Raw genomic sequence first — 18,878 nt, forward strand, 5'->3', positions numbered from 1 at the left:
TGCTGGTCTGTGACACCCTAGAGGGGTGGGATGGGGTGCGAGGTGGGAGGGAGGTTCAGGAGGGGGGACGTGTGTGCCTGCGGCTGATTCACACTGATGTATGGCAGAGACCAACACACCATTGTAAAGCAGTTATCCTGCAATTACCAATAAATAAATCTTAAAAAACCACATCATCCATAACAGTGGACCTGTGGTCGTCCTTGCCGCAAGTTAACTTATCACGCATTTACCTAAACATGTACATAGTCACATAAACTGTTAAGTCACCTTATGGCTTCTTTTCCATGGAACTCTGGAGACACTGGCTCGAAAGAATCATCGCAGGAGAGCTCAGAATTCATTTCATTCCCGAAGACTTCACGGTGAGTGTTTTTGTGTTGGGACCAAAAGGAAGACTTCAGGAAAAACAGTGGTGAATGCCGCTGGCCATTTTCATCTGAGCCATAAAGACATGATTCCATGTTGAGTCAAGCAAAGAGCATCAGTGAAGAACTACACCTGTCATAGTGCAGCTTGACGGCAATTTTTTCTACACATGAATGACTTCTATTCATTTTTTCCAGTTTTATTGAGAAATAACTGACATACATAATTATATAAGTTGAGGGAGTACAGCATAATGGTTTGATTCACAAATAGTGTGAAATGATGACCACAATAGGTTCAGCTAACATCCTTCATCTCAGAGAGATAGGATGAAAGAAGGAAAAAAAAAGTCTCCTTGTGATGGGAACTCAGGATTTATGCTCTTCACAGCTTTTCTGCATGTCACATGTCACATACAGTCATCATGCGCATGGACACTATTTATTTATAACTGGGATTTCATACTTCCTGACTGCCTTCCTCCCGTTCCCTGCATATAGCTCCATTTTGCTGTTTTTGTTGTTTAGTCACTAAGTCGTGTCTAAATCTTTATGACCCCAATGGACTGCAGCCCACCAGGCTCCTCTTTCCATGGGGTTTCCCAGGTAAGAACACTGGAGTGGGATGACATTTCCGGCTCCAGGGGATTGTCCTGACCCAGGGATCGAACCTGCATCTCCTGCGTGGGCAGGCGGATTCTTTACCACTGAGCCACCAGCGAAGTTCATACCTCCATATACCCCTGTATATGAATGGTAGACTCAATTAAAATATTTGACATTTAAATGAACTTATATTCTAATGATAAGAGACAGGAATATAGGGCAACGGTTAAAAGAAAGGGCAGCTCTGGATCTAAAGCATCAGAAAAAATAAAATGAGATGGAACTTTAATGATATATCCACGGAACATGAATTTACTGGTGACAAGAAGAGGAAATTCAATAGGCTTTTCCAGAGACCATAGGAGAACGAAAGCAGCACAGAGCTTCTGCGTGTCACGCCCTGTTGCAAGCCAGCACTGTGAGCAGACACAGGGGCCACGCCAGGAGAGGGACCAATGCGGGGGAGATACACACGGAGCCGCGTGCAGGAAAGAAAGATGCTGGGGACGTGGAGGAAACATAAGGGAAAAGCAGAGCTGGAAAACGGGTCTTTGCAGAGAGAGACAGAAAGGAGGGAGCGATGAGCCTTCAGAAACTCAATGTGGGCAAGAGGAGAGGCTCAAGGATGAACCTGCGCCGAAAACAGCTAGAGGTGAGCCGGCCAGAAAGGGGAGCTGCGCTGCGCAAAAGCAACAGGAAAAGCGGGGAAACGAAAACTGGGAAATACATGCATCTTCACGAGAATTCATTTCATTCGGAGAAGAAAAGCATAGTAATTATGAACGCGTGGAGGACTTAATAAGAAAGAACAGAAATGCCACCTATTAAAATAGGAATTAAATTCTAGATGGAAGTATTGGAGAAAAAATTTTTTCATATAGTTAAATTGTTTGGGCCACCAAGGGGTTTCCCTGGTGGCTCAGACAGTAAAGAATCGGCTTGCAATGCAGGAGACCTGGGTTTGATCCCTGCGTCGGGAAGATCCCCTCGAGGAGGAAATGGTAACCCACTCCAGTAGTCTTGCCTGGATAATCCCATGGACAGAGGAGCCTGGTGGGCTACAGTCCACAGGGTCACAAAACTGTCAGACATGACTGAGTGACTGAGCTCACACACAAAGGGAATACAGGTATATTAGTTCCTGGGGTTATTTGTGTAGACTACACTTGCGTTTTATAATAATTATTTAAAAGTTGATTATAGAGTTTATTATTTTATTTGTAGAACATTATATAAAGCATTCCCGTTAGACTGATTTTTTTCACAAAAGGGAGAAGTTATCTGTTAACTTTGCACTGTAAATGTTAATATTTTGAGATGCAGAAGAACAAGTTTACTAGAGGCAAATATTAGCAGGAGTGATGTGATGAGCTATCTTATCTTACGGCTGTGAACTCAAGTGCTAAGAAGCAGTGTTCTCTAATGGTTGATTTAGGTGTCTCCTTTCCTCTCCCGTTAACACACACACACACACACACACTCCTTACTTCTTACTTTTATAAAAGATATAAACCAACAGAAATGCAAGTGGTTTTTCATTAAAATGTCTCAACAAAATAGTTCCATTCAGATCATTAAACAGTGAGATGCAAATGAGGAAATCCTACTGTTTTGGATGTTTTTCATTTCCTCTGCAATCAGAAATGCTTTTAAAAAGACAGGTCAACAACATTTCAAGACACAGAATTACTTTAAATTCAACTCTAATCACATTACACTATTACTTACCAGGCAAAACGTGCTCAAAATATAATGTTAATGTCAAATAGAGCAGAGTGTCAAATGCCAGAAGGAAGAAAATCACTATCATTGTGTATGACTCCCCAGAGGGATCAGGGAAAACAACACCACTCACGTGATACTCTTGATGCGAAATCTGAGACCACAAAGAATAAAACACAGTCAAAGTTAGACAAACTGATAAAACTGAAGTTCTTTTAATGATGCTGCATAGGCAAATACAATTTTAATTTTAATATTCCTTTTCCTTAAAAATTGCATCGTGAAGTTGTGAGTAGCAATGTTGCTTTTGACAAATAAAATTATTGTCACCGAGTGGGAAATGCTCTAAGAGAAGGTAGGACAATTGAAGAACAGAAACTTATTTGATTCATTAATCAGAAATCTTCAGGAAGGGGATTTAGAGAAGTGGGAAAGCAACCAAAAATAATTTATTCTGGGAAGAGAAACCCAGAGATGGCAGGGAAGTGAGAGGCCATTTGAAGGAAGTATGAAAACCCCAAGTGTTCATATGTTGCAGATGTGTTAAAACACTACGTAAGTACTGAAGACTTGAAGAGGTTGATTTTAAGGGTAATAAAGATAAAACAGATCACAAATATCATAGCTAAGCTTCACAGCACGTTGTTCTAGCCTCATACATAAATAACAGCACAATTACCCGTGAGCTCGATTCCAACATCCTGACTTTGCAGACGAGCAACGAGAAACTGCAGAAGCCCGGTGACCCGCCCAAGGTGACTCCGCGGGAAGTGACAGAACTGAGCCTAATTCCTGGTGCCTGGCCCTGAGCCCAGCTCAGGTCCTGAGCAATTATTTTTCTCATTTAAATTTCCCAAGAGTTTACAAATGATCTGTTTGATAACTCTGATAAGATCTTTTTTAAAGATTTTTTTGGGGTGTGGACCATTTTCAAATTCTTTATTGAACTCGTTACAATATTCCTTTAGTTTTATGCTTTCTTTTTGCTTTTCTTCTTTTGGCCGAGAGGTCTGTGGGATCCGAGCTCCCCGACCAGGGATGGAACCTGCACCCCCTGCACTGGAAGCTGAAGTCTCAACCACTGGGTCACCAGGGAAATCCCGATAATATTTTTTATTTAACTTTTCAATAGCATAATTTCTTAAGATTCAGGGTGATTGATCATTAAGCTTGAGGAAGTACCAAACTGTCTCAGTAATGCTGAAACTCTAATAAATAGTCACTAGATGGCTGTGTTCTTACCTGAGCCACCCCAGCAGTGAAGGCAAAAGGGCTAAACAGACATAAAGCCCATCCCAGTGACGACGGAAGCTGTCTGTACAACACAGTGAAGCCCAGACAGCCCCAAAACACAGTGAAGAGAGAGCCAACCACGCCAGTCAGGATGGGCCGCTTTATCAGCACGCAGAGGAGGAAAGCCAGTGTTATCTGAAGGGAGAAAGAAAGTTCCAGAAGGTGTATTTTTTCCCTCTGAGAATCATGAATAGCAATATTCACTCGTTCATCACGTGAACAAAAACTTTCTCAAAAACATACAGAAACCAGAGTACAAAATGAGAAGCTCTAGGCTACCAATACCTTGAAGAAATATGGCTGCTGCTGCTAAGTCACTTCAGTCGTGTCCGACTCTGTGCAACCCCACAGATGGCAGCCCACCAGGCTCCCCCATCCCTGGGATTCTCCAGGCAAGAACACTGGAGTGGGTTGCCATTTCCTTCTCCAATGCACGAAAGTGAAAAGTGAAAGTGAAGTCACTCATTCGTGTCCGACTCCTAGCGACCCCACGGACTGCAGCCCACCAGGCTCCCCCGTCCCTGGGATTCTCCTGGCAAGAACACTGGAGTGGGGTGCTGTTTACGGGCTCACATATCTGAGACTTGAAGAAGGATGAGAAATGAATATTTTGCCAACTCACCAAAGACAGGCCGTACAGGGTGAAAAGAGAGACTACCACCACGAAGCCAGTAAGGATAACCATTTGGAATAATTTTATGACCAGAGTCATGAAAAGGGACACAACAAAGACGAAGCCAGCATACATCAATGCCCAGGAGAGCCTACGGTAGAAGCAGAGGATTAATTCAGAATGTCGCACGTCCGCAAACATGCGAGAGGCGGTATATGATAGTTCAGGGCGCACACTCCGGGAATGAACAGACTGGAGTCAAGTTTATTATCGACGTGTGGCTCTGTGCACTCTGGTGGTGTGATCAGGGGCAAGCCTCTTTTCTCACTCCGTCCGTAAAATGGGATTAATTGTGTTAACTATCTCATATGGTTGTTTTGAGGATTCAATGAAATAATGCCCATGAAGACTTTTGCCTAGCAATTATTAAAATTATCTTAACAAACACAAAATGAAGGTTAAAAATAACATTGTCACTGTCATTCAGTCACGAGGTCATGTCTGACTCTTTGCAACCCTGTGGACTGCAGCACTCCAGGCTCCTCTGTCCTCCACCATCTCCCCGACTTTGCTCAGCCTCATGTCCTTTGAGTCAGCGCTTCTATCCAACCATCTCATCCTCTGCCACCCTCTTCTCCTTTTGCCTTCAATCTTTCCCCAGCATCAGGGTCCTTTCCAATGAGTTCCCCCAGGTATTAATGTGGGATACACAGTTAACTCACCAAAATGCTGACTGTTGAAGACCCATGCCTGTCATCAGCTTCTTAAATTTTTTTCGTTCCTTTGTAATGTTTAATGATGCAACATACACAAAAGGGGAGAAATAAACAATACAAATAAAAATGAACCATTCGTTTATACTTTCTCCCTTAGAAATGAAAGGGGGTGTCCTCATATTTATTCCAACAACTGATATCAACTCTTCCATCACAGAATGATTCGTTGTGACCTAAATTGGGATGTTAACAAACAAATGCATTAGGTTAACTATAGAAGAAATAGACTAGAAAACCACATTTATTGTTTTTTTCATTTTCATACAGAAGAATTTATATATTTCTAGCAGCTTAAACAACAGATCACTTCCAAATAGGAAAAGGAGTACGTCAAGGCTGTATATTGTCACCCTGCTTATTTAACTTATATGCAGAGTACATCATGAGAAACGCTGGGCTGGAAGAAGCACAAGCTGGAATCAAGATTGCTGGGAGAAATATCAATAACCTCAGATATGCAGATGACACCACCCTTATGGCAGAAAGTGAAGGGGAACTGAAAAGCCTCTTGATGAAGGTGAAAGAGGAGAGTGAAAAAGTTGGCTTAAAACTCAACATTCAGAAAACGAAGATCATGGCATCTGGTCCCATCACTTCATGGCAAATAGATGGGGAAACAGTGGAAACAGTGTCAGACTTTATTTTTTTGGGCTCCAAAGTCACTGCAGATGGTGATTACCACCATGAAATTAAAAGACGCTTACTCCTTGGAAGAAAAGTTATGACCAACCTAGATAGCATATTGAAAAGCAGAGACATTACTTTGCCAATAAAGGTCCATCTAGTCAAGGCTATGGTTTTTCCAGTGGTCATGTATGGATGTGAGAGTTGGACTGTGAAGAAAGCTGAGCACCGAAGAATTGATGCTTTTGAACTGTGGTGTTGGAGAAGACTCTTGAGAGTCCCTTGGACTGCAAGGAGATCCAACCAGGCCATTCTGAAGGAGATCAGCCCTGGGATTTCTTTGGAAGGAATGATGCTAAAGCTGAAACTCCAGTACTTTGGCCACCTCATGCGAAGAGTTGACCCATTGGAAAAGACTCTGATGCTGGGAGGGATTGGGGGCAGGAGGAGAAGGGGACGACAGAGGATGAGATGGCTGGATGGCATCACTGACTCGATGGACGTGAGTCTGGGTGAACTCCGGGAGTTGGTGATGGACAGGGAGGCCTGGCGTGCTGCGATTCCTGGGGTCACAAAGAGTCGGATATGACTGAGCGACTGAACTGAACTGAGCAGCTTAAAATATGGTGAGATAGAGGTGGAGGGAGGAAGTTGAGGCTGGATACATAAATGACTCTCACAGTTCAGGCAAGAGATGACCATGACCTGAATAAACGCTGGTGGCAGAATTGAAGAGAGGTAAGTAGAGCTGAGGTTACAGTTAACAGGGCTGGATGAGAGAGAAGATGTAATGTTGACGCAGAGGATGTGATCTCTGATAACTCCTCAGTTAAGTGACTGGCTTTGGCATTCACTGGAGATAGAGAAAGGGCTTCCCAGGTGACTCAGTGGGTAAAGAATCCACCTGCCAACGCAGGTTCAATCCCTGGGTCAGGAAGATGGCAACCCATTCTGGACTGGAGAATCCCCATGGACAGAGGAGCCTGGTGGGCTACCGTCCACGGGGTCTCAAAGAGTTGGACGTGACTGAGCATGCATGCATGAGATGGAGAAAATTTTTTAAAGACTGGGTCACGTTTAGAAAAAAACACCCACATTCAGTTTGGAACATACAAATCTGAATTGTTTATAGGGCGTCAAAATAAGTAGTCAGCTACTCAGGACTACAGTGGAGCAGACCTTGTCCATCAGCTGTGTTTGTAAATAGTTTTACTGCCATGTAGCCACGCACATTGGTTTATGAGTGCTTCCACATTAAAAATGGAAAGTTGAGTATTTGCAACAGAAACTGTTTGGCCCCCAGACCACAGAATACTTGCTCTCTGGTCCTTTAAAGGACAAGTTTACTGGTCAACAATTAAAGCAGGGTTCCTACAGTTATCAGCATGTAAACTGTAAATAAATGTATGATAAAGGATGACACCGTGTAGAGAATATGGAGAAAAATGCCTTGAATACAACCTGAGAACCACAGATTGAAAGAGGTGGGAGTGTAACAATGGATGAGATTGCAAGAAGACTGAGAAGAATTGCTAGAAAAGTGAAGGAAAACCAGGTGAATGCTGTGATGTTTAGTTAAAAGACCAAGTAAGACAAGGAAGGAAAATGTCAAGTGTTACTGACATGAGCGTTGTTACTGACCTCAGAAAAATCATTTTGGTGGCATGGTGGGAATAGAAATTTTAGTGAGCTGAGTTGAGTTCAAAGGAAGCCAATGCTTTCAAGAAGTAAAGATGTTAAGGGGAAAGAGGGTGTTTGTTTGAGGAGGAACTGTGAATGGAAGAAGGTCTTGATAAGAAGGAAAGAAATTGATCACTGTAAGTACTGAAGAGAAGAATGCTGTTGAAAAGGGGAAGCTGAAGAAAGAGGTCGTGAAGGGGAACACCCATCGCGCAACGCTCCTGACGCTGTGCGCAAAGATCGTGTTTCCAGCCCGGGCGCTGAGGCGGGGCCGGAAGGACCGGGCGGAGGGGGAGGGCGGCGGAGGGCGGTTGGCATCGTTCATGCTGGGAAGCGGGAGGCTGCGCGCTCCGACAGGGGAAAGAAACGGAGCAGCCTCTCCTGAGAGGGCAGGATGGAGGAGGGGGCAGGCACGAAACGCGGGGCAGAAGTACAGAAGATTTCAAACAGGTCTAGGAGGCTGGGCACTTACTTACTTCTATAATTGCAGCATTAATTGCAGTTTGAAAAGCCACAAACCCGTTTTGCCAGTATATTGACAAGAGACAGAAACCTTCATCACGTAGAGCCCAACAGTGGTCTTTAAAGAAGAAAAACATGCACATCATTACGCAATGGGAATCAATGAACGGAATGAAAACATTAACCCCGGTTCTAAAGTGAACTGAGTGTCTGCTCAAAGTCCACGATGACCAAATCTAGAGCATTTTTAAAGCAAAACAGCAACAAAGGAGCACAGCATCACATGGCTGAAAAAATAGTGAGACTCCTCCTGTAAGGAAAACATCCTGAAGTTCAGAAATGAAAAGCACATTGCTTCTTTTCTTGACTTTATTAACGTTTCCATCAGGCATTTCCCATGAGGACTGGACAAAGCAGCAAAGAACATTTCAGTCAGTTCTCAGGCACTTACCTGAGTACTCGAAGTGCTCTCTTAAAATCGGGACCCTGTGTCCCCAGCTGAACTTCAGCCGGTATGAGAAAGTGTCATTGAACACAATTCCCACCATCTCAGAGTCGTTTCTTGGGCGTACTCTGTCCATGGCGTCTTCATTAGGGATCCCAAGTATTGTTCTTCCTGCCAGGTGTGAAAAATATGACTGATTAGATGAACTTTATTACTAGAGGACACAAGACCAGTAGCAATCGCTTAGGTTTCCCATACAATTATTGGTGCCATGGGTGCGTGTGTGCTCAGCCTCTTCAGTCGCTTCCGACTCTTTATGACTCCATGGACTGCAGCCTGCCAGGCTCCTCTGTCCATGGGGTTCTCCAGGCAAGGATACCAGAGAGGGTGGCCACGCCCTCCTCCAGGGCATCTTCCCAACCCAGGTCTCCCGCATTTCCTTCTGAGCCACTGGGGTAGCCCACTGGTGCCATATATTATGGTATCACCAAGTAGGTACCTCTAAGTTAAGGGCTGAAAGTCTTTCCTGTTGTTTAAGGCTCAATGTAAATACGTGAGAAGATGTGAATGATATGCCACTGATTCTGAACCCCAGAGGTTTGGGCTGCATGGGACCCCTCATATGTGCATTTTTCCCAGAAGTAAATGCTGCATTACTGCACTCTCCAGGCACTGGTGGAATGTGAGGTTGCAGAACCCTGAATGGAAGGAGCTCAGATGCTGAGGAAACACAGATACAGGGGCCAACCAGGAATTACTCGGGTCTTCAACTTCCTGAAGAGTAGGTTCCTCTAGCCCTGCAGAGGTTCAGGGGTCAACCACATTCTTTTTAAAAAAGCAGTTGTATGTGTGTGCGCAGTTGTATCTGACTCTTTGAGACCCCACAGACCGTAACCCACCAGGCTCCTTTGTCTACTGTGTTTTCCAAGCAAGAGCTGTCCTGGCTTGCTGTGGGGTTTAGGGATGTCTGGGAGCATCAGCATCTGGGCCATTTCTTTATCTAAGGATTCGCTTCCCTAACGTTGTGGCTCGGAGGCTGGTGCCTTCACAGTGCTGTTGCTCAGACTGCCCTCCAGGACTTGAATCTGGAGCAGAACCAAAACAGCGCCTGGTCCTCAGTTATGTAGAGTGGGGCCTGGGTCAGGGTAAATCAGATTACTGTGTCCACTGAGGGGAAAAAGCATCTGGTCTCTTTCACCTTAGCATCTTTAAATCTGAGAATGCTAGCTGAGGGCAAAGAGCCTAGAGCTAAGGGTGCCTGGACACAACTCCTCTGCCGCTTGTGAAAATCTTAGCTGAGCAACTTGGAATCCTGCTTCCTCTATATGCAAAGTAGTTCCCAATAATTTAGCATAATCATAATCCCCATTGAAGTGAAGAAAAACTGAATTTGTGCGCCTATGTGCACGCATGCCTACATATGTGACCGTGTGTGTATGTGTGTACATATTATCCTAGAAAGATACACACAAATTTTTAGAGGAGGAAATGGTGGCTTGAATGAAGGCAAAAGCTTTCATTGTTTGCTTCCGACAAGTTTGTACTGCTTAACTTGTTTTAGGCTGGCTGTTACTTTGGCAATTAAAATAATTTTAGCCATTAAAAAGAATACATTTGAAGCAGTTCTAATGAGGTGGATGAAACTGGAGCCTATTATACAGAGTGAAGTAAGCCAGAAAGAAAAACACCAATACAGTATACTAACGCATATATATGGAATTTAGAAAGATGGTAACAATAACCCTGTGTACGAGACAGCAAAAGAGACACTGATGTATAGAACAGTCTTATGGACTCTGTGGGAGAGGGAGAGGGTGGGAAGATTTGGGAGAATGGCATTGAAACATGTAAAATATCATGTATGAAATGAGTTGCCAGTCCAGGTTCGATGCACGATACTGGATGCTTGGGGCTGGTGCACTGGGACGACCCAGAGGGATGGAATGGGGAGGGAGGAGGGAGGAGGGTTCAGGATGGGGAACACATGTATACCTGTGGCGGATTCATTTTGATATTTGGCAAAACTAATACAGTTATGTAAAGTTTAAAAATAAAATAAAATAAAAAAAAAACAAAAACAAACCAAAAAAAAATTAAAAGTACTTCAGAATTTGGTGGGGTTTTTCTCTGCCAAGATTATAAGCAGATTTCTATCATATGAAGATAGTACACCAGAAGTAATAAACAGCACACAAAGAATCAGAGTACAAAATCAGAGGTAAAGTTAGAACCCACCCAGGCTCTTTGGAGTCAAGGACACTATCTTAAGAATTAAGCTCATACAACATTTATAATGAATGAGTTCACCATATTAAAAAACAGAGATGTTACTTTGCCAACAAAGGCCTATATAGTCAAAGTTATGGTTTTTCCAGTAGTCATGTACAGATGTGAGAGCTGGACCATAAAGAAGGCTGAGCGCCAAAGGATTGATGCTTTTGAACTGTGGTATTGGAGAAGACTCTTGAGAGTCCTTTGGATAACAAGTAAATCAAACCGGTCAATCCAAAAGGAAGTCAACCCTGAATATTCATGGGAAGGACTGATGCTAAAGCTGAACCTCCAATACTTTGGCCACCTGATGCAGAGAGCTGACTCATTGGAAAAGATCCTGGTGCTGGGAAAGATTGAAGGCAGGAGGAGAAGGGGGCGACAGAGGATGAGATGGTTGGATGGCATCAATGGACATAAGTTTGAGCGAGCTCTGGGAGGTGGTGAAGGACATGAAAGCCTGGTGTGCTGCAGTCCATGAGGTTGCAAAGAGTCAGACATGACAGTGTCTGAACAAGAACAACAAAATCTATGTTTCTTTGAGACCTACCCTTACTTGGAGTTTCACGCCAAGCCCTCCACCCCATGTGAAATGAGGATCCTGCCCCAGTTGAAAACCAGTGACTCACAGCCTGGGTAAATAAACTCAACTTGCAAAACAGACTTCAAATTAAATGCAAATAGGCTGCATAATAATGAAGCATGGGCCGCGGAGCAACACACCTTTCATAAAGGCAGCTGCAGCCACCTTATCCATGATGTTTTGGGTCACGTTAGTGACGGGGGTGTAGGCCACCAGCACCGGGTCGGAGTCATTAAACTCATCCACACGTCCCAGGACCTGAGGCGGCTGTTCCAGGAAATGAGTAGCTCTGAAGAGTTCTGCAAGGAGGCAGAGAGCAAGCCCTGGGAAGAGCACCATGGTCCACTCCTGCAGCGCACAAAAGAGAAAGGGGCTGAGTCATCACGGGCGCTCAGACACGGAGGGGCAGGCGAGCATGCTTTAGATGGAGGCACCACCGAGCTCGGCTTCACTTCACTCGCCCACGTTCTGCCTTTCTCAGCTACCAGCTGTCTGTTAAGCAGACCACCATTTCACTTGACGACAGCCTGACCCAGGGAGCTCAGCCCGGGGCCCTGTGACACCCGAGGGCACGGGAGGGGCGGGAGGAGGGAGGCAGGCGGGAGGGGACGCGTGTGTACCCAAGGCCGATTCATGTTGATGTGCCGCAGAAACGCACACAACTCTGTAAGGCAGCTATCCTTCAAATGAAAACAAATTAAAAATAAAATAAAACAAGCTACGAGGATATATGGTACAACACGGGGAATATAGCGAATATTTTATAACAAGTGGAGTGTTACAGTTGTGAATCACTAGGTTGGAGCCCTGTAATAACTTATGTAATGTTGTACAGCAACTATACACCAATTAAAAAAAAAAAAACCTTTTAATCTCCAAAAAAGCTTTGAGGTATGTAGCAAATATGGGATGGATTTATCTCCAAAGATAGCTTTGAGATAATGCCAAGTATGTCCATTAATCTTAACCTAGAATCATAGCCCCCTCATATACTCCCGATTATTCACCCTCATATGAATAAAATATAAGTACACAGCATCCCATAAGAGATACTTTTGTCAAAGGGTTTAACCTGAAGTTAAAAATCTATTTTTTAATGTAAATACTGTTTACGAGAAATGCAGATGGCCGTAAATCAGCCATGTCCGACTCTTTGCAACCCCGTGGACTGTAGCCGGCCAGGCTCCTCTGTCCGTGGGCATTCTCCAGGCAAGAATACTGGAGTGGGTTGTCATTCCCTTCTCTAGGGGATCTCCCCCACCCAGGGATTGAACCCGGGTCTCCTGCATTACAGGCGAATTCTTTACCACTGAGCCACCAGGGAAGCCCTTATTGTAAATTCACTATACTTGAATAAATGTTTTTTAATTAAAAAAGTTAAAAAATAAAAAAAGGAATGGAAATGGTAAAGAAATGAGTTAAATGACAGCATGAAGAAGCGCCAGGCAAACGCACGACACGGGTATTCAACAGGAGGACAGTGTTGGGCTCCCTGGTTTGAGCAAACCAACGTTAAGAGACATTCCGGGGAGTTCTCCAGGGTTCAGTGGCTGAGACTCCGTGCGTCTCCTCAGGGGCCAGGCGCTATGTCCCACTTTGATTCCAGAGGCCGCACAGTCAAAAAAATGTTTTAGGAGATATTTTAGAGGAAATTTTAGGAAACTGAATTTCGACATGGAATTAGATGACTCTATGCAATTACCGCAAAGTTTCTGAAGCGCACTTGCGGTTACGAAGGAGCCTGTCCTTAATTTTCGTGGATGCTAGCGGAAGCCTCAGCGGTCGTGTCATATGTGTTAAGAGAGGAGCTGAGGAAGATGAAGAGATGAAGCCACAATGGCAGATGCTAACAGGTGTCAAACCCAGGCTGTAGATGAACCGGACAGGAAGTGAGTTCACTGGGCCAGTAATCCTACGTTTGAGATTTTAAACATTTTCGTAAGCTTTTTAAAAATTGACTTGGACGATCACTGTAAAGGTTACCCTTTATCAACACAGCAACTGAAATATTAGAACTGAATGCTTCAAGAGCTAAGGATGACCCGTGTGCTTCAATAAAAAATAAAAAATTTAAATAAAAAAATTTAAAAATAGAAAAAAAAAAGAACTGCTGTTTTTCAGCAGAACATAGTTTCTGTGGGGTCAAGGCAGCTCCAGGTGTATTTTGTGAGAACATACAGCAAAGATCCTCATCTCGATGGCCTTGACCTTGTACTAGAGACTGAACAGAGGGCAAAGGCACTGACAGCCAGGGACCTGGCTCCCTGAAACTACTCCACGTTTGCAAAAGCATAATCTTCAAAAGAAATCCCCCAGAGTTCCCAAATTTTTGCTCAAAGACAGTTTCCCCAGTCCTATGAATTGACAAGGGCCTCCCTGGTGGCTCAGTGGTCAAGAATCTGCCTGCCAGAGCAGGAGAGGCAGGAGACCCATTTAGATCCCTGGGTCAGGAAGATCCCCTGGAGGAGGGCATGGCAGCCCATCCCTGTCATCTTGCCTGGAGAATCCCATGGACAGAGGAGCCTGGTGGGCTACAGTCCACCGGGTTGCAGAGAGTCGGACAGGACTTTGTAATGAAACAAAAACAATTCACAGAATCTTGTCAAAACATCCCCAGTAGAGTGCTATGGTTCACCTGTTTAAAATCTACTTCATTTTGCTTCCCGCCCCCCAACCTTTTTTTCTTACATTAAAGTTGGCCTGGGGTAAATCAGGATAACTCCATAAGATTCAAGTGGATTATTTACTTGGTGAATGGCTAGTTATGTTCAATAAAAAGTTATCTACTTTGCTTTTTAGGAGCAAACATATGAGCCTGCGCTTTTTGCCATAAATATTATCCTATTGTGCAACGTTTGCAAAACATTACCTCGGGAACTCCAAATCAACTAGCCCACAGAATTTATGAACATAAAAAGGCAATAAAAATGGCATAATATGAAATGACGGATTTTCATTCACTAAATATGGAAAGATATATATTTCTTTGTGAAACATACCAACGTGCTCTCTTTTTTCATTCTCCATTTTCTAAGGAAATTCTTGTGCAGAAGGGCCAAAGTTTGTTGACACACGCTCCTCTCTTTTTTAATCATTTCGTCCTATTCATCAACAGAGAAGACAAAATCAATATTACACAGCAATAGCCAGTCAAGAAAAAGGGCAAAAAAAAAAAAAAAAAACCAAAAAAAAAACCCAGTTAAAGCAAAGCTCCTGAACACACAGTCCCAGGTGCCCTGGCTGAATGCCTCATTTGACATTACTGTTAACACACATGCAGTTTTTTTAAAGAGTATAAAGTGGTAACAAATGTAAAATGTCCTGCCAGCTGACCTTTCTCTGAAGGCTCGATGGTTATGAACGAGGTAAGGGCTGTGGTATGGGAGCTCTTTTCCTTTTTGTCCCCAAAGCAAATTTTCCTGCCACATGCTGACTTTGCAACAATCTAAAGCAAATAACTAACACAACATTGTAAATCAAGTGTACTCCAGTAAAAATAAATTAAATCAGAGAATAAGACGTTAGCAATGTAAGACCCTGATGCTGGGAAAGGTGGAAGGCAGGAGGAGATGGGGGCAACAGAGGATGAGATGGTTGGACGGCATCACCGACTCAGTGGACAGGGTTTGAGTAAACTCCGGGAGATAGTGAAGGACAGGGAAGCCTGGTGTGCTGCAGTCCATGGGGTCACAAAGAGCAGACATGATTTAGTGACTGAACAACAACAAAGTTTAGGATCCAAAACACATTTGCCCTTGACTTAGTACTTTTTAAAAGTGTATAACAGGAATAAAACCTCCTCCAGTTTTCTGTCCACTGGAGATCTGCACTTTGAAAGGCACACTTTTGGAGGCTGATGTGATGACATCTAGTGGTAAAGACAGAGGATGAGATGGTTGGACGGCATCACAGACTCGATGGACATGAGTCTGAGTAAACTCCGGGAGCTGGTGATGGACAGGGAGTCCTGGCGTGCTGCAGTCCATGGGGTCGCAAAGAGTCAGACACGACTGAGCAACTGAACTGAACTGAACTTACTGAGTGGTAAAGAATCTGCCTGCAAACGCAGAAGACATAAGAGGCATGGGTTCAATCCCCAGGTGGGGAATAATTCCCTAGAGGAGAAAAGGGCAACCCACTCCAGTGTCCTTGCCTGGAGAATCCCATGGCAGAGGAGCCTGGTGGGCTGCAGTCCATGGGGTCACACAGAGTCAGACACGACTGAGCGCACACACAGGAAACCAAGGCAATCACTGTACAGTCCTTCTCAGGGACCCAGGGCACATTTCTACTCTTGAAACTCACGGGTCCCCCTTTAGGACTTAAGTCTGTCAGACATACAGCCCGAAACCAGAAGCCTCGGCTAGCGAGTGCGACTCGCTGCTGATGTGTGTAAACCACCACACGTGTCAGAGGGATGTCCTGTGTTTTCAGTTTAAAATGCCAGAGATGATCATTTGGTAGCACAGCTCTGGTGACTTAAATGCACTCGAATAAATGCTGATGCTACATACAAACTGCAGTATTTATAGAACTTGCTGGATTTCCTTTTCTTGATAAAAGGAAAAGGTAAAGCTACCAAATGCCAAAATAATCTCTAAATTCTAACTTGAGAAAGTTTCTAAGGGAAAACATTCATCTTCATGAAAAGAAAATAGAAAAAACCACGAGGAGAAGCAGCTTGTCCTGCTGCATGCACAGTCCCAAGAAACAAAACTCTGCAGGTTCTCAAATGGCCAACCAGACAAGGCAAACCCGACACAGAAAAAGAATACTCTTTACACATGTTTCTGGATCTACCTTGCACTTCACTATCACACTACAATACCATTTTACTGAGTTGAGAAAGTGAAACTCCTCAACAGGTCCACCACATAAAACAGAATAATTTAGAAATATCACAACTATATAATAATTTTAACCATGTCATTCAAGACGCTTGCCCCTGATTCTGCCCTTTGTACCTCATTACCTTATGTGGAACGAAAGGTAAAAACACATTCAGCTTACTGTCAGGAAAGTAAGAGTGAAGAACTAAGACGCACCTTTGATGCCCTGGTTTCTTTCTGTCCGGGAGAGTTTAAAGAATCCTTCAAGAGCTTTCCTTAAAGCTGTCTTCATTCAGTCTGGCTTCTGCAAACAGGCCATGGTCTGTATGGAAAGCGCCTGCCGGACACATTCTCTACTTGGGAAGCTGCTTTCCTCCCGAGTCTTTCCTCCCGTCCAACTGTGCCACAGGGAGGCTGCAGCCACGGACCGTGCCCAAGGCTGTCACGTGTGCTTGCTTATTGCTCTATCTTTCTGGCATAGGCAAAACAGCAATCAGATTCCAAAAGGGCTTTTTAAAAACCCAGGCCTGAGTACGTCTCTATTAACTCTGAATGATTAAAACTTCGAGAGCCAACACAGAAGAGAACAGATTTAAAAGAAGGGAAGTTGAACGGAGGCCGTGAGAATGATCTCAGAAATGAGAGTAACTTATACAGGAAAAACGTGAGCAAAGACTTTCCTGCACGGCAGCTAAGTGGTGTTTGTGGTGGGCTGGCTCCTATGGGCCAGGAAGTATGCATGCGTGTGCAAGCGTGCTTGGTCGTTTCTGACTCTTTTCAACTCCACAGACTGTGGAGCCCATCAGGCTCCTCTGTCCATGGGATTCTCCAGGCAAGAAGAGTGGAGTGGGTTGCCATTTCCTCCTTCAGGGGATCTTCCTGACCCAGGGACTGAACCCTTATCTCCTATGTCTCCTGCACGGGCAGGTGGATTCTTTACCACTGCGTCCCCTGGGAAGCTGCTAGAAAGCATGCTAAGGATTTACAATGAATTATTTCATTTACACTCAAAGCAAACCTGTGAGGTGGGTAGGATATTTTTACACATTTCACAGATTAGAAACAGGAGACTCAAAGGTGACATTATTTGCAGATGTTCAAATAAAAGCTAGTAAATTCAAATAATTTAGACTAGATGGGCAGAATGGTTATTTTTTTAAGCTACAAAAATATTGGACGTTCTCAAAATTGTAAATAAACCCCTGTTTATCAACCCTGAAAATCTCCTTTCACAATTTTAACTGTAATCAGCACATTTCTTGGGGATGTGTACACAATAACCACTCACAAAAGTGAAGGACAGAGAGAGGGTGGGGCGCTCAGACTATTGCAGCTGTTACCGTTTTTCATTAAGATTATGGAACTGAGGACTTCCCCGGTGGTCCAGTGGCTAAGACTCCACACTCCCCGTGCAGGAGGCCTGGTCAGGGAACTACATCCTGCATGCCCCAACTAACACCTGGCACAGTCAAACGACATTTTTTTTTTTAAAAAGAATATGGAAATAAACATTTTATTTGACTTTCGTTTCACCCCTCCCTGTCGTCAGTCACACTTCTCTCCTTTTTCCCCACTCGTTCTTTGCTGGAAGTACGAGTCCCTGAACTAGAAAACACCAAATATTTAACCTGGTTCCAATCCCAGACATGAATGACAATATTTATTTTAATGGATGGGAAAAACAACCAAAGTCGTGTCATAATAGACCCACGCTTTCTTGGTAACCTACACTGAAAGGGTAATGCATCCATCTCCATAATTTTAAGGACTGTGGTCCCCAATATGGTGCAGTGAAGCGCTTAAGGGTTAGGTGTTTTGAGACCTGCAATTCTAACTGTCACGCACGGCTGCTTGCCTTGGACAGGTGACGTTTATAAGAGGCTCCGACTTATTCTGTGTCCAGCTTCTCTGCCTTGGTAACAGTGCAGCTCTACTATGGGGTCACAATTCCGAAATCCGCCAAACTGGGGTTTATGGGTAACCGTGCTATGTGATATCAACCCAGCCCTCATCACCCCACTTCTCATAGATCCATTTTTTATATTTCTTTTTAAAACTGAAATATAGTTGATTCACAATACCATGCTAGTTCCAGGTATACAACAATGGGATTCGATTATCTCTATTTTCTAAGATTCTTTTACCTTATAGGTTATTACAAGATATTGAATATAGTTCCTATGCTATACAGTAGGTTGTTGCTGTTATTTATTTTATATACAGTGGTGTGCATCTGTTTATCCCACACTCCTGATTTATCCCTCCCCCATTCTCTCTCCCATTGGATAAACACAGCTTTGTTCTCTATGTCTGTGCATCTGTTTAGTGAGTTTTGTGTACGGATTCATGGGAATCATTTTTCAGATTCCACATGTAAGGGACATCATGTAATATTTGTCTTTCTCTGACTTACTTCACCAAGTATAATTATCTCCAGGTTCATCCATGTTACTGCAAATGGCAATATTTCATTCTTTTTTATGGCTGAGTAATATCCTCCCCCGCACACACGTGTATATACACACACATATTTCACATCTTCCTCAGCCATTTGTCTGTTGATGGCCGTTCGGGTTTTTCCCAGCTCTTGATGATTACAGAGCTGT

The 18,878-nt window shown here is 43.7% G+C and overlaps 1 protein-coding gene across 3 annotated transcripts in view; it reads right to left on the reverse strand.

Annotated features, from left to right (window-relative positions):
- ABCA10 (ATP binding cassette subfamily A member 10) overlaps window positions 1–17,341 on the reverse strand; it is a 55,239-nt gene extending 37,898 nt beyond the window's left edge. The window contains exons 1-10 of one of the 3 annotated variants that reach the window (XM_055574997.1): window positions 16,489–17,341; window positions 14,443–14,544; window positions 11,584–11,791; window positions 8,596–8,760; window positions 8,159–8,262; window positions 5,325–5,551; window positions 4,612–4,753; window positions 3,939–4,124; window positions 2,703–2,850; window positions 271–439 (exon numbers count right to left, since the gene is read on the reverse strand). In XM_055574997.1, coding sequence (XP_055430972.1) covers window positions 271–439; window positions 2,703–2,850; window positions 3,939–4,124; window positions 4,612–4,753; window positions 5,325–5,551; window positions 8,159–8,262; window positions 8,596–8,760; window positions 11,584–11,791; window positions 14,443–14,538 — 1,445 coding nt within the window. In that variant the 5' untranslated portion in view covers window positions 14,539–14,544; window positions 16,489–17,341. Of the gene's footprint in view, window positions 1–270; window positions 440–2,702; window positions 2,851–3,938; window positions 4,125–4,611; window positions 4,754–5,324; window positions 5,552–8,158; window positions 8,263–8,595; window positions 8,761–11,583; window positions 11,792–14,442; window positions 14,545–16,488 lie in introns of those variants that run through there. The other 2 variants (XM_055574998.1, XM_055574999.1) reach the window with 2 other exon arrangements.
- Window positions 17,342–18,878: the final 1,537 nt, after the last annotated feature.

Source organism: Bubalus kerabau, chromosome 4, assembly GCF_029407905.1.
Source record: "Bubalus kerabau isolate K-KA32 ecotype Philippines breed swamp buffalo chromosome 4, PCC_UOA_SB_1v2, whole genome shotgun sequence".
NCBI lineage: Eukaryota > Metazoa > Chordata > Mammalia > Artiodactyla > Bovidae > Bubalus > Bubalus kerabau.